The 21,831-nt window shown below is 37.9% G+C and overlaps 2 protein-coding genes and 1 pseudogene across 2 annotated transcripts; 2 read left to right on the top strand and 1 right to left on the bottom strand.

Annotated features, from left to right (window-relative positions):
• Positions 1-739: 739 nt before the first annotated feature.
• Positions 740-12,629, bottom strand: LOC107605542 (Cleavage and polyadenylation specificity factor (CPSF) A subunit protein). Its single transcript, XM_016307447.3, has 15 exons — positions 12,209-12,629; positions 11,673-11,807; positions 11,465-11,544; positions 11,280-11,363; positions 10,925-11,009; positions 10,407-10,567; positions 8,348-10,292; positions 7,658-7,968; positions 6,290-6,605; positions 5,991-6,146; positions 4,144-4,282; positions 2,920-2,996; positions 2,577-2,716; positions 1,698-1,806; positions 740-1,511 (listed from the first exon to the last, which is right to left on the bottom strand). The coding sequence occupies exons 1-15, from the start codon at positions 12,374-12,376 to the stop codon at positions 1,317-1,319; spliced, it is 4,101 nt and encodes a 1,366-aa protein (XP_016162933.1). The 5' UTR covers positions 12,377-12,629; the 3' UTR covers positions 740-1,316.
• Positions 12,630-14,344: 1,715 nt separating this feature from the next.
• On the top strand, positions 14,345-15,526 carry LOC148563123 (uncharacterized; annotated as a pseudogene).
• A 2,702-nt stretch (positions 15,527-18,228) lies between these two features.
• LOC107647718 (uncharacterized) lies at positions 18,229-18,750 on the top strand. The gene has a single exon (XM_016351772.1). It carries the CDS (start codon positions 18,229-18,231, stop codon positions 18,748-18,750), a length of 522 nt encoding a protein of 173 aa, XP_016207258.1.
• The last annotated feature ends 3,081 nt before the right edge of the window (positions 18,751-21,831 follow it).

Genomic DNA, 21,831 nt, shown 5'->3' with positions numbered 1-21,831 from the left:
AAAATTGAAATTATACCCATAAATAGTCTCGTGTGTCAGAATTACTCATCATTAGTCTAGTGTTGACTTTGTTAATAACCCTTTCTATGGGACACGATAAAGCATTATATGGTTTAAGAGGTCATCATGTGTGGCATTATGAGCTGTGTAACCGTTATAAAAAAATTCTAAACCCAAAAATTTTTTAAATTTTGAGATTTTTCCCAAAAATTCACCCCAAATACCAACCATAGCTTTAAAAAATCTTCACATATATTCGTAGACCAGCGATGAATTTCTGAAAAATTTTCAAAATTTAAAAAATTTTGGGTTTAGAATTTTTTTATAATGGTTACACAGCTCACAATGCCACGCATGATGACCCCCCAAAACCACGTAATGCCATAAACATGCCACATAGGAAGAGTTAGTAACAGAGTCTAACACCAGACTAACATAGGAAGAGTTAGTAACAGAGTCTAACACCAGACTAACGATGAGGTTGTTTCGACACATAGAAGCCATCATTCATGAGTATAACTTCAATTTCCGTCTTCTATGGATAGAAATGTCAGCGTTTTCATCTTTCATGGATAGAAATAATAATTTACTCGTAGAATTATGCAGAAAAATTTCTAAGGATGTTCCTCTTAATCAAGTCTATAAACATCAATGTTCCGCTGAATAGAGCAATCATTTTATCTAAGTGAGAACAAATGATACTTCACTTGAGAGAATATGTAAGGACCCAAAAATTCACACGAAAATGAACTCTTTTCTTTCTAAACTATTAATGTACAATATTGTAATATAAGACGACCCCCACCCGGCAAACACTGTCGCCGCTGCCACCACCACCCTTCTTTCCCAAGAGAAAAAAAAATGCTGGACATACTAATCTCGCTATTGTACAATTTTATTGTGTCGTGTCCTTTTTCTACTGTATAAGTTTCTGAAACTACAACAGATACAAGAGACTAACCATTTGAGAAGACTGAAATCTTGGCCCAACTGTCATGCCTGAGCAGCTTCGACCCAAACTCAACAACAGCATTAGATGGAGGCCGTGATTCTGCGACCAAGAAGCTTACCCTGTGATTGATTGTTAATACTACACCGCTAATTGTGGGATCTTGCAGCCACGGGTTAATAGCTCCTCCTCACATGTTGGTACTGTCTCATGTCATGTTCCATATCAAACACCATATCAAACACCACTTTGCAAGGGAAGTAACAATTTACGGCCAACAATGATTATGACTAGATATGGATTGTCCCGCTTTTCATTTACCGTTGTTAGGGGAAAAGAGGACCGGGCTAGAAAGGTGTATTTATGTTTAGTTCAGCGCATAATGAACTCGTTCAAGAAGTTGAACAACCTGATTAATAGGAACATGTGGAGGTAGGAGTGACTTCAAACTTGATTTTACCATTTCCGGTGGGTCGGATGATAAAATGATCTGTTGTTGCATGCTTGTCAACTCCAGAAACTGAGTCAACATATCACCGTCAAGTATTTTGGGTGTTCCGGCCTAAACAAAATGTAGTAGTAAGGCGAAAAGAGGATGAAATAATAGAAAACAAAAGAGAGGGGGGGGGGGGGCATGGATTTGAATGACAAAAGATAGAGGAGCAAAACTCATTCTATATTCTTAATGGATCACATACAATAATTGAAAGCATGCCAGCTTTAACTAAATTCAATTTCTGGTTCTTACTGGATTTTCACGGCTGCGAAACTCATTATGATCGTTCCCAAGAATAGGTGCAGTCAAATGATGTACAGCAAGTCTTGTTTGCACTGCTTCTAAGAGCTCATATTCTTCCCTATACAGAAGATAAAATTCATCTTTTTCAGGTTTGTAATCCACCACATATTGGAAAGCCTTTATTGGCAGATCTTACAAATTGCCATCAAGGGGCCGTGACATCAACAAATAATAGTAGTAGCTCACTTAAAGAAATATGCAATTATCATGAAGACTAAATATACACAAAATTCAGATTGAAAAGAAAGGAGGAAAAAAGGTTAGAATAGAGCCCCAGAAACCAGTCAATCCACAAACCAACACTTCCCAAATGCAGAGTTCTTACCTAACCCCTTTACCATACCTCAATCAACTTTATGCCTTTATCCCGGTCCTAACCTTCCAAAAAGCTACATTCTTTTTTTGAACTTTTCTAAATTTGTTTATCTTCAATTTGAGCCACATTTTCAGGAGTATTCACATTCAAAACATGCCACCTCCTATACAACTTATGAAAAAAAATGTCTTCTCGAAACAGTAGCACATATATCTACAAAAATATATATACAAAAAATGTTTCCAAAACAAAAAATCTTATAGAACTCCTGTACAACTAATTGATTTTGTAAACTCCTTGTCATATGATCTTATAGTAAAAAACCTTATAAAACTCCTGTATATATATTTTAAGTAACAACAACTGTCCCATTTTATCCAACACAACTTTTTGATGTGAGTCAACTAGATACCAATTTGAATGGAACGTGTTGGGCTGCATAACTTGATCCACTAAATCAATTTGGGAACCCTTGAAAATTATTTAGGGGTGCTGCCATAATTAATGATTACCTTGATAAAGGGATGAAGATCATGATGCTTCCTAACAGAGTACTAGCAATAATTGTATTTTGTAGTGAATCAATGTTTGTCTTGGGCCAATTGGCTCCTTGCAGAGCATCATCAGCTGGAAGACGGTATGAATATGAACCCTGCATTATAAAATAAATTTCAAAACAAAACTTAATAAAACAAGTGCTAGAAACATTACATCAACGACAATAAGTTACAGAACGGAGCTTCACTAATTCAACATGTTTTATCATATATTTATTACGCCATAGTAGATCTGCATTCTACAATTCTGCTTTCGAATCAAATTTCAACAGAAGCTGATAGCATTTAAAGGATCTACCTTCTGAATGCTCATGGCTATTTCACCCATGAAATAAGCACAATTTAGTGACAAATTGCATTCTGGACTTGCATTATCTGAGACAAAAAACAGTAGCACAATGTGGTTATAAATTAGAATATTGTTTTCAGGAGGGAAAAAAAATCAATAAGCAAATAGCTTGATGCATGCTAATAGCATGAAAATAGGCTACGGTAAAAATGTTAAACACCATTGTAATATGAAAAATATGCCACATGAATGCACAATCTAGCCGCATTATAAAAGGAACTGTTCTGAGAATCTGACCAGGCAGGCTGTAGCCTAAAAACAGGCTGCAAGAAAACCAGTGAAACAGTTGAAATAATGGTGGCCTTTATGGTTAACTGGTTCAAAAAATTGATTAAAAAATTCAAAAAAATATTTGTATTTTATATTATTTTATTATATCCAGTTGAACTCCTGTCAAACTTTTGAACCTCAAAATTCACTGGTTCAATGACTAGTCCACTTTTCATAACCTTGAATTAAAAAGGTTGGTGATAATCAAGTTGAAAGAAAAGGATAATTAGCAAAGCTTCCATATTTGAAAACAAGGTCTTTCTCGATATTTGCAAATCAAATTGAATAATTCACAAGTAACTAAGAATATCACACTTTATAATATAGACAGGCATATCTTGATGAAATTGATTTGATGTTCTTCTGTTGGGTTCTAACACAACCAAATGTACACTCATGTATATTTTAGTTTCTAGCTAGAATTAGAATCACTCAAGAATGGAATTCTTTCTCATGCTTTGGAACGAAAAAAAAAGAATGATTTTAATTCATTTGGGAATTCCAATTCTCATGTTTATCAAAAGTGGTCTGATTTCCAAATCAATTCTCACAACAATCATAGTTAACATTTGAAATGTAAAAAATTATCCCTATTTATAAGTTAATGTTCAATGCAAGGGTAAAATTGTAAAGAAGAGAATTCAACTCATTTATAAGACATTCCAAACCAAAGAATTGAATTCAATTTTACTAATATATTAAAGTCATTCCAAATCATGAAATTGAGTTTCAAATAGAAATAAATTATTTTCTTAATGAAATAGAATTCTTTTCTCACATTAAAAAACTTTCCAAACACACTGGAAATAGTTCTTGGACACTGAGAAGATAAGATGCCAAACACAATGGTAAACCCTAAATTAGAAAATCGTTAAGGAGAAGCTGATTTAACAGAAGGCTAACCTTCCAAATGATCTGAACATAAAACAGCAATGCTTCCTTTACGATCCGAAACGACAGCCGTTTCAGCATCCATAAGAATGCAATCAGCAACTAACCTCAGCGATGGGTCAGAGTAAAGTTGCTCCAATTTTTTTGTATCCTAAATTAGAATTTATAAGTGAAACAGTTCACCAAAAAAGTGAAACACTTCTGCTAATGAAGAGGGAAAAAGATTATCTAAAATGTGGAGGTTTGGTAAAGTGGAAAAGTAAAGCTTTAATCACCTTAGAATTTGTAACTTTTATTATTTGTGAGCCCCATTGTTGTCAAACTCTCGATTTAACTCGTAAACTCATACGAGTTTACGAGTTTAGATATGGAATCAAGTTGACTCGGGTATAGACTCTACCTTGAGTAAACTCGGCTAGACTCGACTAGACTCGGTCAAACTCGTACAAACTCGTGAGTCTAGGACAGAGTTAGCGAGTTTGTATTTTTCTTCATTTTTGCTCGAAAAAGCGTCATTTTGAAACCAAAAAAATATTTTTTTATTAGGGTTACGATAACACTCCCAAAGAATGAAAGAAAACTCACTCACAACTCACTCATCTGCGTCGTTTCTCTTAAGTCTCACTTTCTCCATGTTCTGCCGCAGTCGTCGTTCCTCGTCGAGCTGCCGTTGTTCGCCTGCGTCTTCTACCTCTGCTCTGATTTGTGCCATTGTCTTTGCGAATTTTACCTATGTTGCCCTCTGCTTTGTATTTCTTCACATGTCCATTATCCGCAACTCCATCGTGCTATCACCGTTCACGAGTTCGACTACTTCTCTTTTAGTCCTATCTCTGCTCTAATTTGCACTGTCATGAAATCTATGACTATTTGTCGTCGTCATTTCGTGCTACTGATGCACCCTCTCCACCGCTGCCTGCTGCACCCTTGTCTTCGATTTGCTGTTTCTGGGACTTTACCCCTTCTTTTCTTCTGTATCTTCTATTTTTGTATGCCTTTTGCCCTTTCTTTGAGCCTTTGCTTCTTGATTTAGTTTTTTTTTGCTTTTTAAATTTTATTGCTTCTAATTTTAGCCTATTGCTTATCGTTTATGTTAGATGGCCAGATGGTTCATCCAGTCAAGGCTGATTAGTAATTAATTATTTTGATTAGAGTTATTTGATTATTTGATATTGTTCAATATTCAATTAAAGATTTAGTATTACAGATTTAGAAATTTTAATTTTGTGTATTCTATGTTGTATTTGTATAAGAATAATTATAGAGGATTTGAATCTGTATTTTAAAGTATTTGTTATAATGTATGCTATTATTTTAATTTATTATGTGTTTTAAGATTGATATTATTAATTTTGAAGGGTTAGAATTGAGTAAATATACATTATGTATGATATATATAAACTTCATAACAGGTGAACTCGTACGAGTCTATGAGTTAACTCGCGAGTCGAGTCTAGGTCAGCTCCACGAGTTTACTTAGACTCGCGAGTTTGACAACCTTGGTGAGCCCTACTATCTTAATTCAAGGGTGATTAAAGTCTTACTTTATCACTTTACCAACCTCCTCAAAACATATCAAGATAAGTGGATTTTTATCCTACTATGCCAAACATAGGATACAAAAATAATGTATAAGCATCCATAACTAAAGCAGAAAACCTAAAACAATATTAATGCAGAAAATGCTCTCTAATATCTCTGCCTTTCTACCAAGAAGATCCAATTTAAAGTAAACCTCAGAATTGAGCTCTTATTTCCATTTATCTTTTATTTTTCCTTTTTCTTTAAGAAAAAAAAAAGAAGGAAAAGTTGTTGGGGGAAGGAGGGGGGTCCACAATAGAGACCACAGTACCACTCACCTCGTGGTAGGAATAGAAAAGGACACCATCACGACAATCACCAACAGCGATTCTAGTGAAATGTACAGTCAATGATGTTACCAAGAAACGTGTCCTTCCCTGCGCAAACTTTCTCACTCTTTGGGGATTGTCATTTGGGAAACCACAAACATAAAACTGCATTCAAGAAAATATCTTAATGAGTAGACTATATAAGAACATAGATACAACTGAATGAAAAGAAAATCTTGAGAAAGGATGGGGTGGCAGTGTGGAAGTGACAGAATAAATGGACAAAAGGGGCAAGTTTCATGAATTACAGTATTGCCAGCTGATGCCAGGAAGTAACGATCAAGATAAGGACAGATTGCAAGCACCATTCCCTGCCATGTATTGCCATAAGCAAACCGGAACTGCCATACTTCATTTTCATCTAGTTTGATCCCATCGGAACTATTATCATCGGGGCTGCTGCCAAGACTGCTGCCTGATAACTGTTCGGGAGCATATGTAACAGTTTCATGAAATGGTGAAGTTCGTAGAGATGATGATCCTGCCTTTGAACATAATGTCATTGAACCACTATCTGAATTTTGCACATGATCAAGGCAAAGAACAAGAAGGCGACCCCTAGCACTGCCATACAATAAAAATACAGTAACCAATCTGACATGTATACATTTCCAAAAATTATAATTATTTGACAATGGTATGAACATACTATCTCGATTCCGCTAAGGTCGGATTCTATACACTGAAAATGCTTGCTAGCATATACATAGTAGAACAAATATATTGCTAGAGAGAATTCAGATCATTTGAATATCTTCATTGCAGAAAAAGTTAGTTAAAAAGTAATGACTATGCAATACTAATTAAAGAGGTGACAGAATTGAGTTTTGATGGCTGTATTCCGAAATAATCATAGCTAACCATAGACAAGGATACAGAAGAGAAGACCCCATTAGGCAAAAGATCAGCTCAAAATTATGATTGTTGGTGCATGAGTAAACCGGTTGACTTGTGATGTTTAACATCACAGAGGCCAAACAGCTTCCTACATGTTTTTATAGATTCAATAGTTATTGTTTAAATGCAGTTTGGGATACTCTTAACTCTAGTACACCTTATCGTTATTTTACAAAATTCTAATAGATGATAGTTTGTTAAACAAGCCAGACATGCCACATACAATGTTGCAAAAATTAAAGTGCCCTTCAGTTTGGATCAATCAGGAAACAAAAATACATATTAAGAAGAATAGATACCTCAAGCAAATGTATAATACCAGACATCAACGACGGAAAAGAAAAGTTTTAGGTTATAAATATTAGGTCCTATATTCATTGGGAAAAGCATGTGCTGTTGATGGTGGTTACTGGTTACTACTACGAAATGCTTATTTCTGAAATTTTACTTTACTAAAGATATTGCATTATGCACACTTGTGAGACCCAAAGTTGTGTAAGTCGCATTATACTTTTAGCGAGTTGAGGTGGGTACACACCATGTCACCATGAAAAGAAACTTGCAAAAAGCTCACTGACAGCTTGGTTCGTTCAACCCATAAAAGCTAGATGTAATTCAAGAAGGACAGTTCACGAGCAATTTCATAGTTCGAGGCAGAAACACTGACAACTGATACAACTTAGAAGGAAAATAGAAAAGAGGAGAACTAAATGGCATACCTCTCAGCTTCCCCACTGGGCATTATGGCCGGACCAGAAGACAGACTAGTTCCAACTACAAGAGCCTGCTCACTTCCAACCCTTACTACTTCCATGGATTTTCCTGTTTCTCCAGGTTCGAGTCTAAAAGATGAATGCACTGTCCCACTTGTGGGATCCACAAAACATATGTCAGACGAGCATGTACCATAATTCAGTCCAGTCCTCAACACAAGCAACATCCTGCTTTCATTGTGATACAGGATCTTGCGTAGAGTGCCTTCTAAATGAAACTTCTGTGCATTAAGTCTCTTACTGTGCATCATCTCCACCTAAAGCATCACATGATGAATTAAGTAAAAGTTAAAAATAGCAATTTACAAACAAAGAACCCACCATGAATCAGGAATGATAAGATAGTAGTTATTTCCTAAATCATGCAAATGAAATAACAAACAAGAACAAGTAGTAGACACCATGAAAAACATTTTTTATTAGCTTGCATTTTTAGCCAGCAACTTAAATCCAGTGCCAGACAAATTAAACTATTTCACAGTAATGATAACACATGCTTATATCTTAGTACTTCTCTCTGCATTGAAATCTCTAATGTAAAGACGCCTTTCAGTAAACAGTAAATAAAGAGAAACCAAAGAATAAAGTAATAAAAAAATACAAAAATCAAGCACTACTGGAGAATGATTTCCTTACAAGATGTAAACTGTTTTCTGCAACAAATAGTATTCCTTTAGGAAACTCGATGGAGCAAACAGGAGTAACATGTGTGGATGGCTGAAATGAAATAGAAGTATAGGAAAGGCTGTGTCTTGCGCTATGCAACAACCAAGGTCTCTCACATAGAACAATTATATCAGCATCAAGCGAGTCATCCAAGGGCACCAAGAAAACTGGAGTAACACCAATACGACGAATGGCAATCAACTGAAGCACGGAAGGCAGGTCATTTCTCTTGTCAAAAGCATTGGCCACAGAATTCACCAAATTTGTGGAACATAAATCAGCATTAACCAGAGTCAATGGTATTGAAGATGATCTTGTTGGCCACTCAAAGCGAAGAAGCATTCCATTCCTCAATCCAGCAAGAACATAATACTTGTCAACAAATACAAGCTGCACAGCTTCAGGTACACAGCCACTTAAGGTAGTCCCCATTGTATTTGTTAATGAAATTGTCCCACAAGCAACCACCGTAACTCCATCAGGAGCACAAGACAAAATTTCAACAGATGGCTTGTGTGTGCCAATAACAAAGGTTTTATTGATGTCAACTCCACTAACAAGGGAAGAAGTACTTCTATTATTTGCAGAAGAAGATGAAATTGGTTGTTTCTGCTCAGTTTTTTGTCTAGGGATGGAAATGCATGACAATTCATTCTGCAGTCCTAAATGATGCATTTCATAAATTTCATAATGATAATCTGATAGCAACCTTACCCCTAGAATAAACAAGAAGCATGGGTTAGAGGTTGACACAACTATCAAATTGTGCCCAACTGCCCCCAAATTGATGGTCATGTTATCTGGAGACCAAGATGTGCAAATAGGAGAGGACATGGATATACCTTCAGCATGAGCACCCTTGGTAGGCAAACAAAGCCTAACAGTAGATTTGTGGATCTGGACAAGCAGACCATCACTAAAAAGGCCACATGCCAAGGTACATACATTAGGTTGGAAACCAACTGAATCAGTCACGTCTGTAAAACTTAATCCAACTGACAATATTCTTGTCTGCTCAACAAATGATAGCACTAGAAAAGAATGATATGAATCAGTAATTTTCATTCGAACAGTCCAAGCACCATAGACCCCTTGATATATGGGAGCAGTCCTAATTAGCTTGTCTACACTGATACCACTCCGAATTATCCTTAACGACCCCTCAGGTGCCTCACCACTGCAGGCAAACACTTGATCATGTTTCTCATCATGATAATCCACAACTGCCATGTCCAGTATAGGTGTAATATTTTGAATAGGGTTTGTATAGCATAGCCTTCCATCTTCCAATTTCAGAACCATGCCATCTCCCATTTCTATAAAGGCAGCTATATATCCACCTTTAACCCACAAAAGTGCTTTACAAGGCATACCTTTATAAAGACACTCAGAGATACTAACTTTAAGGCCATCAGATTCAAAAAGAATTTCAATCATAAAAAATTCTCCAGTATTTACAGACAAGATCATCCTAGGATCTTTATTATTTTCAGGTTCCCAACTCCATGAGCATACATACTTGAAACTTGGATTAGTACCGGCACTGTCATTGTCTATGCACATAGGATCATAATCACTCAGCTCCAACAAAGCACAGGCAGCAACATTAAAGCGTTCATCGTCAACATCTTGTAATTTACAAGAGTCCTCAATATAAGTCTGCTCCTCCATGGCATTGGGTAAAAAGTTTAAGTTAGTCCTATAGACGCAACATGGGTTGCAAGCGTCTCTTAAATCCATCAAAAGAGCATCACCTTCTCTGAATAGAAATGCAAGTCCATGAGAGTTAGGAACTTCAACAATGTTAAGTGCTAGAAACCCAGCTTCAGCTTCAACAAACTGAGAAATGACAGAGATTGTACATGCTTTAATATTCCATTCCAACAGTATCAAATCATTTTGAGGTTTTCCCCTCCTGCCAGGCCAAAAAAATGTACTAAGTAGCTAATCATTACAAACAAAGCCAAAAGAAAGAAAAGCTGATTTCAAAAATAGTCATTTTTATAATAAGACTTACAAACAATCATACCTATTTAGAACAACAGCTAGTATAGGATTATGCTCCTTGTTTGCTTGCTTGGAATCTTGTGAAATAAAGCACATGCTCCAAATAGTACCACTTAAAGTGCTTCTGTGATTACTTGTAGAAATACTTGCAGTCCCTTCACTTTCAGTAGGATACATTATCCTCTGGAGTTGAGCAAATGAGACCATGTAAGTACATTTCTCCAAATAAAACAATAATTTATCAAGAATAAGCTAACTAGGAAAATCATAAAATTATAGTAATATATATTGCTTCAAGTATGAGAGCTTTCGAAAATGAGAGAGAGAGAGAGAGAGAGAGAGAGAGAGAGAGAGAGAGAGAGAGAGAGAGAGAGAGAGAGAGAGAGAAGGTGTAAAGAAGAGACCAGGATAACAAATCCCTCCAACTTGCCCTACATGTTTCTATCGTATAACCCATAAATCAAAAGACACACAACCTTTTACCAACACACCCCAATATGAAGCCTATCTAAAATACATAATGGCAAAGCAGTTCCAGACCTCATCAACAATATCATTGCCAATCCCTGACACAGAAAATAGAGCCAACCGATCTTCATATGCACTGGCAGCAACAAAACAACCACTGAAAAAGACAAACATGAGAATTGGAAATACTCACAATAGTTTACACACTTCACATTTGTCCATTTTAACATGGTGCATTATATTTTGAAAGCACATTATTATCCAGATTCCAGATAACTAGAAAATTATATATCCATTCTATTAATAACAGATATCACTTATAGTTAGTCAGAGAAACCTATATGGAATAAATAAGACAGCATATATATATATATATATATATATATATATATATATATATATATATATATATCAGAGAAAACATCACCTAGAATCAACTGCTAGCAATCTTCCAGGGAGATCCCTTGTGTTTCCAGGACTAGATAGATGAACATGTGTTACAGGGAAAAATCTACAATGATGCATAAAATTGCATTAATGAACCAAACTGGAATCTCAATTATCAATAATAGACATACAAGGAAATTTAGTAGAGATAAAGAGAGGGTTCACCTGTGCATTTCATTGCAAAATGTGAGGAATGAAAGCTTCCCAGAATCGGATAAAGCAATCAAAAGATCTTTACCCCACATCTACAGACCAAGAAAACAAGCACCAACTAAGGTTCTACTTTGGCCAAAAGGAAACCCAGGAAAAGGAGGGGAAAAACAATAAAAGACCACAATCAGCTTGAGCTCACTACAGATGAAGCGATTAATACCTGTGGATCCCGCATTTGGAATTTGGCATTCCATGGCAATATTGCAAGATCTTTGATTATGCCAAAAACAGGTTGATCACACACTGATTGTACAATCCCATCCACACCAATGACCACCAATTCTATTGATGTCTCCTGAAACATTAACAACAAAATACATACTTCAGCTGAATTAAAGTATTTGTGCCTAATTCAGGTTCATTCCTTTCCCAATTTCCATTTCCATGATAATCAGTAAGTGTTATGCTTCAGTTAGACACCAAATAAATCAATAAATAACGTGCAATCCAGCATTTCCTTCAGCTAGCATTTCAGTTCCAATTACCAGATTCCCTCCGACCTTAATGAACCCTAATTCAAAGCTTAAGACTATAATTAGGAAACTAAACCAATGTAGCTGAAACGAGTCACCGCAAACAAATAAAAGCTTGCAATTCAATAACTCTAGAAAATCACTGCAGCATCAGAAGCCAATAAGACAGAAGATTCTGAAGGTAAGTAAATGGAGTAACAGGGAGAGAGAGCGAGGGTTGAACCTTGCCGAAAACTACGTCGTTCGATGAAGGTGAACGGATGTGACCATAAAGAACCTGAAGAACGGCACTGCCTCTGAGAACGCACTTAGAGAGATAGTAGGGCTTCGTGGAGGGATACGAAGACGGTCCTGGCTTCGCGGAAGAACACTCTTCCTCCGAAACCGCCATTGACGATAGCTTGAAGCTTGGAACAGTTTAGGTTTTGAAGATGAAGAAAGAAACAAAAATTGAAGTGAGGATTGGTGATTGGTTGTTGAAGAAATTTAACTAACTTCTCATTTCTCTTGCTACCATCATGCATACTTCATTTCATACTCATTCAACCAAAACGAAGAGGGTTTTCCAGACATGCTCGATTATCATCAACTTACACGACTACTTAATTTAATTTAAAATTACAAAGCTCCAACAAAATGAAAAATAATACTTATGTATTATTTGGTTTTACGTGTAAAGTTGATTCAATTTTTATTTCCAATTCTATTTCAACTTTTCACTTTTACGGAATTTTAAAATTAAAAATATTTAGAGTTGAACCTATAGTTTAGTAATTAGTATTAAATTTAATTATAAAAAAATGAATAATTATAAAATTAATTGTGAGAGATCACATTTTACTTTCTCAATTTATTAAAAAAAATTGAGAGGATCCATTCCTGATTAGATCGGAGGAGAATCAATTGAATATTATTGCCAGGTTAGGATAAGATCACCGAACCAAAACAAAATAATGGTTTCTAATTCAAGAGTTTACGTGGAATTTTGAGTAACATATTTGTTATATATAATTATTTATGTATTTTTTTAGTTTAAATTTTTGAGATAATAATTTTATGATATAATATATTATAAGATTTAAAAATTTAATTTTGATGTATTGTTAATGTAAAATTATTTTATACGTATATCTAATTAAATAACGTCACATTAGTAAATATAACTAATTTTTATATTGGTTAATGAATTATAACTCAAATGGCATAAGCTCCCCATACTCAAGTAAGAGGTTGTGGGTTCGAGTCTCCTATCTTTGGTAAAAAAAAAAAAAACTAATTTTTATATTGATTGTGTAAATAATCATTTAAAAAAAAAATCATAAACGACTCCTGACAATTATATCGAAGGACAACGAGATTCTCAAAGATTCTCAACAAAAAAAACACCATTTTCAATCCTGATCTTTATTTTGATGGGACTGACATAAAAAATAAAAGTCAGTAGTCAGAAAAAATAGTTTTTTTTTAGAACCTCGTTGTTTCTTTGAAATAATTGTCAGGAGGATCAGATTGGATATTCACCCTTCAAAAAATACTTATAATTAAAATGTTTTACATTGTGAATACATACAAACTAAACTCAATATATTAACGTATGATTAAAGGTGAAAACTCAGGTGCAGTCGACTTTAGGTGAAGTTGATAGTTGAGAGCCGTTGGATGGTTTGACTGATTTGACTAAATTTTCATCTAACGACTCCCAACTATCAACTTCACGTGAAGTCAACTGCATTTGAGTTTTCACCATGATTAAAACTTATGCAAAATTCATATAAATTCCAAAAAAAAAAAGTCTACTCAATTTGGGGTTTTAGGAATTATGGCATAAGGATGAACTCATCCTAAGTTAATATCCTAATTTCCGGTTTCAAGAGGCCAGGTGTCGCAACCCCGCTAATATTAGGTGTGTGAATTCTCTTATGCAACGCCCGTGTTTCGCCGGTCTTGCTTTGCTTTAATCCTTCCAACCAGTTGATCTTTTTTACTGTTGACAATGCTACTATTTTTCCTGTTGTCATTTATTCCTGACGTCATACCATTTTTTAGTTTTTGTCCATGTTCTCCTTGCTCTCATAGTAGCCATTAATAAGAGCAGAAGAAATTATACAACTTATTTCTAACCAATATTTAAAGCAGAAGATAATTATATTATATTACATTTCTATTACATGGCTATTATCTATGTATTTATTTATTATTTATCCATTTATCTGTTATCTATTATTTATGCATTTGTTTATGCATTTAAGGAGAGCCACACTAACAGTGTAGGAACTCACACCAACTAAATAAACCATTCTACCGTTTACAGAGCATTTCCTCCTTCGTGGCTAGCAAAGAAGCTCATCATCGATTTGGAATGTCCCGAGCAACAGTCGAAGAGGCTGCTCACGGCTTCCGTGGTGGACATTGCGGCGATGAAGTCAATTTGAACATCTCTGCCCTGCCAACCGACCTGATTTTGAAGATTTTCCTTTGTTCCGATGGAAAAACCATAGGAAGGGGAGGTGTATGTCGCGTGATTGGTACAATAGATTGAACCGGGCGGTTAATATGGTGACTCATTTCAAATCGGAGGGGGGGGCAGACGATGGTTCTTCACTTGGACAACCCCCTCAAAGGTGCTGACTGTGGGAGGCTTTTTATGTTCGTCTTTGGAACTCGTGTCGCTGCTCCTCTTGACTGGACGTGGTTTTCCCTGGTGGGAACAGACACCGGCAAGCTATGTGCAAGATACTCAATAGATGGTCGTTCGAGTTCATTGATCACTTGGGACCCGTTCGGTTCCTGGAGGTTTGTTATTGCTGATCCTGGGTCTGAGGGTTACCACTTCAACTAGCGTGAGGAGTGGTCTGCTTACGCCTTTCGCAGCATGGTGGGTTGTGATGATTATAAGATTCTCAGTCTCACAAACCGTAACCTGACAACTCCTGGATACGACGTGCAGATGTATCTTTCAAGTGCAGGTCAGTGGAGCCCCGCGGCGCGGACCCTGCAAATGATTAATAGACTGAGCAGTGGGTATGCCGTGACCAGCAACTGTGTTTTTTGGGTCAATAGTGAAGGTAGATTTATGAAGAAGCCGGTCTCTATGGTTCGATACGCCACCATGGATTCTGCGTGAGATGAGATAGAAATAGGCGCAGCGGCATGTGTGGACTATTCCACATTTTCCACGTTGATTGGCCACGATGATTATGTGGATTTCGTTACCTATGAGCGGTCTGCTTTAAGGTTCGGAGTACATGTGATGACCATCAACTTTAGACCCGGTGGCGCAATGGCGTGGGGTCGGCATCTCTTTATTGGCGTCACTAACCTGACGGAAACACCCTGTCTGAAGATAGGTCGCGAGCTCCTCGGGATCAGCCATTGTGTCCGTGATTTTGAGGGTGTTGAGTCGTCGCTTGATGCTGTCGTATCGGAGGCCAAGTTCCGATCCATTGGTTTGGCTGACAGAGTTGTGACGTTGATTGGAAGCGTGAGATGGCCTGGAGTTGTTTGCATCAAGGGTTGCATGGGGTTTTCTCTAGAAGTCTGAATATTGCTGAATAACGTGTTGTTGTTTCTGCGTTGTTTTGCGCTTTGATTTCTTAAGATTTATGTACGCACTTTCTGAACAAGTTAGTGGTTTGCCAATTGTAATCTTTTATTTTGGCCCCCGAGTTGATTGCATTCTGTCCCCGGGGGGTGATTAGTTCCCTATGATTCAGATCGTTATCTCCATGTCTCTTGACCTATGAATGTTTCATGTTTAATTTATATTTTATAATTCCCACTGCATATTCCCTGGTTATTATGTAATGTGTTGTGTACTGTTTATTAGTGATGCCGGAACTGGATTTCGTGGTTGTGATAATGGCTGGTTGGCCCGGCAGCTTGTGTTGCGGTTACTTTTTTTCAATCTTTGCAACTTAACATATTTTAGTCACAGCCGGTATATGTTGCTTTGGGCTGCCGTTTTGTTCCGGCCATTTCAATACAAAGACATTAACTGATGTATCATGATATTTTCAAGCCTTACCGGTCTTTTCTACTGACATGGGCCCAATCTATTCCCTTTGTAACTGTGGGTTGGGTGAGCATTGGCCCACACTGATGTTGTGACCTTATCCTCCTGCAGCCACGCTTCATTTCATTTCCACTCCAAACCCTTGAATCGGCCGTCACTCACCTCAGTCAGGTCGGCACAGCAAGCCGTGTCTGTGATTGCTCCGCCGATTCTTCTTGTGGCCGTTTTTATGGATCTTGCTCCTCAGCATGGCCAACACACTTTCATTTTCGTGTGACCTGGGTAATTCCTGATTCATCTCTTCTACTGGTTATTTACTTTATGATTTCCTTTTCACAATGTTTTCACTAATAAAACCTCCAACTTCATGCATGTAAAATTCTTTTGTTTCAACTATTGCAGGACGATCCCATTAGTTGAATCTGAATAATTTATTTGACCTCAACTGTTAACACCCTCGAATTTAGTTAATACCTCTTGTGCGCTGCAGCTCCGGCTTTTGTGCGGCAATGCTTACTTCAGGAACTTTGAGGATATACGGTTTGTTGGCGCTGCTTTCCTTAACTATGGCCTCCTCCCTGCGCAGGTAATTTGTCAATTGTTCTTTTTGGTTATAATGGTAATAGTTATAATACCATCAAATATTATTCATCCTCACTATTTCGTCTGTTACGTTGTTAACAGTAATTATATCCAGAATACATTTTAAGGTGCGCTGTTGATAATCCCTGCTAATCTGATTTAGGGTGAATAACTTTAGCTATTAAGGATTACCGATGATCTTTACATCGGTAAACACGCTATTAAATCTTATCAAGCCATGCCTTTTTATCTGTTGCTGTCCCCCGCTAATCCAACATTGGCTACCTAACTTTTGCTATTCACGTTTAGTGATGATCATTAAACAGGTAAACAACCGATTAGATGTAATCAACCAACGCCTTTAATCGTGCTCCCAGTAATTTTTGTCTGCCTAATTTATTCTTGTGCCCCCACTAATTTTTGTCTGCCAAATTTATTCTTGTGTTATTTACTGCCATGCCTATTTGTTAGGCCAGCATTTACATTGCACATACATTTACATATACAGATACGCTTTTGAAATCTTCCGCAGCGTTCATTTTTTACTATAACGTGACAGTATCTTTTTTGCTTGGTTCCCATGTATCTCTCCATTTATCATATATCCCCCCGACTTGCCCATTCATCTAATCTTATCTCCATTTCATTATTCTTGGTGATTCAATGCAATTAATTACTTTAGCTGTGTTCCATTTTTTCTCATTCATCCTGTTCAACCCTGTGAATCTCTGGTGACAAGACCTTTTCCTACCTGGAGTAAATGAAGTTGAATTTCCATCCTTGCTTCAACATTTACTGTGAATTTCATTTAATGATACTATATCTTCTTTCAGTCATACTTATTTCAGGGGTAATTAAACTGAGTAATTATCACAGCTATTTTTAGACTTCACACTACTTGTTTGCTAACTGATCTCATCCAATGAGTTGCATTTATTGACTACCTGTTTATTATTCATTTTCATCGGGCTTTCTTCCAGAGGTGGGAACTTTTTACTCTTCAATTTTTTTCACTTTGGTTGAGGACTGCGTATAAAGTGCTTCCTATAGTCTCTGTAATTAATTCTGAACCATCGAGATATATTATATATTATATATTACATTATTATATTTTATATATTATGGTCATTATCATGATTATTAATCGTTGTATTACATGCTAAATATTTGAACTGGGTCATCTACTAAGCCGTCTGATCATCACATCAGCTGAGATTCTATGTACTCTGCTTCAGGGGGCCCAAATTTTATTAATGACCACCGCTTGGTTGCTTGGATCATTGAACAACATCTGCTTAATTTTTTTGTTTCGTCACATTGTCAAATTCTAAACAAGTTTGCTTTCTCATTTTATTCGGTTAATAGGGTCATACTATCAATTGCTTAAGTGTTTAATTTAACTTACCCAATTAATTTTCATGAAAAGAATCACAAGGATCACATTTGTCCTAGCCACGTCACTTAGGAAGTGTTTTTGTCATTACATCTTCAATATTTATTGATGTCAATCCTTTAGTATATCTAATCCAGTGTCTCCTTCGGTATCCAGGCCTGGGTGGCCCAAATAATATACCTGACTACGGCTTCGGTTTCCTGTATCTTATAACAATACCAATAACTATGGTCACCTGGAATCTGAATTATACACAATGAGCACCGAGTCATTGAATGAGTTGAATTGTTCAGGAATTTTCCAACACCGGTTAGTTCTTAAAGTCGGTGTTCTTGTGATGCTTCTTCGCAATATTGACCAATCTAATGGACTATGCAATGGTACAAGAATGCAGGTTAGGCGTCTTGGTGATCACATTATTGAGTGCGTCATATTAGCAGGTCGAAATATTGGTGAGGTTGTATTTATTCCCAGGATGAACATGTCACCTAATAATGATACATTACCGATCAAGTTTACTCGACGACAGTTTCCGGTTGCGCTTTGCTTTGCGATGACCATAAACAAGTCCCAAAGTCAAACGCTATCAACCGTTGGCGTATATCTTCCAAGGCCTGTTTTTACTCATGAACAGCTTTATGTTGTGCTCTCTCGGGTCAGCATGCATTCTGGACTGAAGATATTATCTGTTGGTTCTAACGGCACAGTTTCAGATCATACTATTAATATTGTCTATAGAAAAGTTTTTTTCGGCTTGCTTTCTAACATTCTGCCTTAAACGGTTTCTTAGTCATGTAGTCCTTTCGTGATCTTCTCCGTAAGCAGCTCTTTTATTTCCCCGTGCTTGGCACGGGTCTTAAAACTAGTATGTTCTATAATAAAGTAATAATCTACATGTCTATGTCTATATTTAGGAATAAATATTCACATTACTACATGAGATTAAGATATATGGTGGGATGATACTTGTTACGATGGGTAACCGGAGATTAATGGGCTGGACTCGTTAGGTTGGCCCAATCGTCTAAAGAGGGAAGCCTTCGAAGGGAATCACGTTCCTGGGTCTCCGTCCGACTTGTGAGTATGAATGAGCGGGGGGTGGTACCTGCAAAGACACTCCGATGCCTAAGTTAGCAAGGGAATAAGCAGGTTTAGAGAGTATTGTGACTTAATGATACCTGAGGAGTGTCAGTGTATTTATAGTGATGAACCCATAACCACCGTTGGAGTAGTTCCACCATTTAAGGGGGAATAACCGTCCCTTTATCTTAGGGAGGTTGGGATGTGGCTCCTGGAAGTGGGTGGAGAGATTTTAGGGGCAGTTACTCATTTAAGTGAGTGCTTATCTGCCAGCTAATCTTCGTTCCCGACTTCTTTAGAGCAAGTCGTGGCAAGAACCGACTTCGTAGGTCAGAGGTCAGTGTAGGGTGAGACCCAATTCCTTGGATTGGGTCTTTCGTTTGGACCTAGGCCTTAGCGTTGGGCCAAGGTATGAACAGTGCCCCTACCCGAGCCCAATTTTTTTTAGGAATTGGGGTCGAGTATTTAACTCAGGGCCATAGCCGACCTGATAAGGAATCGATGTGATGTTTCAGAACCGACGTGTTTTTTAAAAATTTTCAACAGTCGCGTCTAATCAAACGTCGCGTCCGTTAGGGATTTGTGTATTCATACGCGGGGATCAGTTACATTGGAAACGGTGCCTATCTTTAAATGACGGCTTCCGTTTTTACCATTATGCCCCCAACATTCTTATAAATAATTTTCCCTCTCTTTCCTTGTTTCATTTCTAAAAACTTTCACACTTCCTCTCCTCTGTTCGGAAGAAGCTTTTGCTCGAAGGAATTCTCCTTTCTCTGCCCCTATCCTTCTTCAAGTAAAGGTTAGTTTTCCTCTACTCTCCTTTTACGAAATGCTTTCATTTGCATGCCTTTTATTTTAGAGAGGAGGGTTGGTTTGTAGGTTTCTGTTTGATTCCAGGCCCCTTAGAGACCATGTTTTTTATTCTTTTCCTTTTTTTTCCTTTGTAGGTTTCACTAATCCTTTTTAGGAAAAAACGTCTTCCATAGAAATTCTGGCTCAGTGGGTGGATGTCACGATTCTGGGGGAAGAACCTTTTGTTGATACCGATTTTATCATCAACCTTCGCACTCATCATAGGCTCTGTACCTCTGATGAGGATGAGCGAAATTATGAACTGCTTGCCCCGGGTCCGGAAGACCGGGTTTGTTTCGGGAGGACTTTTGAGGCAGCCCCTCATTTTTTCTATATGTATGAGAGTATGATTACTCGCCTGGGCGTTTTTCTGCCTTTTTCTGATTTTGAGATTCCTGTTTTATGTCATTGCCGTGTTGCTCCTACTCAGCTTCACCCTAATTCCTGGGGTTTTCTAAAAAATTACCAGTTTGTCAGCCACGCTTTAGACTTTCCGACTTCTTTGAGGATTTTCTTTTTCCTTTTTCACATGACCAAGCCCTTTAGTGGGCAAAATAACAAGCAGCAGTGGGTGTCCTTCCGAGCTATACAAGATCGGAGAGTCTTCACCCTTTTCGATGAATCCTTCCATGACTTCAAAAATTACTTTTTCAAAGTTCAAGCCGTAGAGGGTCACCACCCCTTTTTCATGGATGAGAATCTTTCCTCTCGCTTCCCTCTGTATTGGTTGGAGGCCTCCCCTGTGAGAAATATAGTTTGGAGGATTTGGATGAGGTGGAGGCGGCCATTGTGGGGTTTTTCCGAGAAGTATGGGGGAGGGCCCCATATCTGGATACCAAAAAATTTCTCCCGGGGTCGCCGACCTTTGTCCAGACACAACTAGGTAGCCTTTTATTTAGCCTTGTTTCCGACTTGTTTTTACTGACTTGTTTTTCCGATTTTAACTGCCTCATTATTTTTTATAGAGATGGCGAAGAAGAATTTCAGGGAGTCTTACCAGCGAGTTCAGGAGGCCAAGGCGAGGTCCCGCGCCAAGGTCGGCGGCGCTAGGGCGGCTAGTTCTTCCCTTCCTTCCCCTTCCCTCTCTTCTCGCAATTTGGGGACCCCTACTCAACCTATTGTCATTTCATCCTCTGCTTCTTCTCTGCCATTCCCTCCTCCCCGATCTTCTCCTGAGCTAGAAAAGAAGAAGCGCAAGACCTTAGAGTCTGGCTTTTCTTTTGAGGGTGAGGCAAGGTGGATGCGCCTGAATTCGTTCAAAAGTACATCTATCCTCATACCCGCATAGGTATGGATGATGTTTCTGTTCGGAACCACCTTACAATTATGGCTCAAGAGAGTATTAGGGCGGCGGGGGTGTGCACGAGGTTTCTTGATATTTTTAAGAAGACTCCTCTTAGCTTTCTGGGTTCATCCTCGAGGGTTGAAGAGTTGGAGGGGAGGCTTCTCTTATATCACGGGCAGGAGAGAGGGTTGAGAGAGGAGGTCGCCAAGTTGAAGGAAGAGAGGGATGGTCTCCAGGAGAAGGAGAGGAAGCTGCAGGCCCAGTGTTCCATGGCGGAGGGTCTGAGGGAGAAGGCACATGAGAGTTATTCGAGCTTGTTAGAGGACCTCGTGGCGGCGAAGAAGGATTTGTTGAATGCTCGGAATGCCTATACCGAGTTGGAGGACTCCATTGCTGACGGGACCGAGGAAGCCTGGAGGATCTTTAAGGAACAGGTCGGAGTTCTCACTCCCGACCTGGATCTCTCTCCCTTGGATCCGGACAAGGTCGTCATTGACGGGGCTATAGTCTCTCCTCCCTCTCCCCAATATGTCACCGAGTCAGATTTGAAGACTCGGGGGCAGAGGATAATAGAGTCTCCTCTCCGACCAAAGGATGCTCCGAGTTCTTCGAAGGCTCCGGGAACCTCCACTCCTTCTC

Source organism: Arachis ipaensis, chromosome B6 (assembly GCF_059453495.1).
Source record: "Arachis ipaensis isolate K30076 ecotype BB chromosome B6, ASM5945349v1, whole genome shotgun sequence".
NCBI lineage: Eukaryota > Viridiplantae > Streptophyta > Magnoliopsida > Fabales > Fabaceae > Arachis > Arachis ipaensis.
This window is presented reverse-complemented; position numbering and strand designations above follow the sequence as displayed.

Bases quoted from the DNA above. Each gene is read 5' to 3' on its own strand.
- LOC107647718 (XM_016351772.1), top strand. From the start codon at position 18,229: ATGAGCACCGAGTCATTGAATGAGTTGAATTGTTCAGGAATTTTCCAA.
- LOC107605542 (XM_016307447.3), bottom strand. From the start codon at position 12,376: ATGGCGGTTTCGGAGGAAGAGTGTTCTTCCGCGAAGCCAGGACCGTCT. The intron at 11,545-11,672 runs GTATTAATCGCT...CTTGGTCTGTAG, and splicing joins TCCAAATGCGGGATCCACAG to ATGTGGGGTAAAGATCTTTT. The intron at 4,283-5,990 runs GTGAGTGGTACT...ATTCTAATTTAG, and splicing joins TTTTCTATTCCTACCACGAG to GATACAAAAAAATTGGAGCA.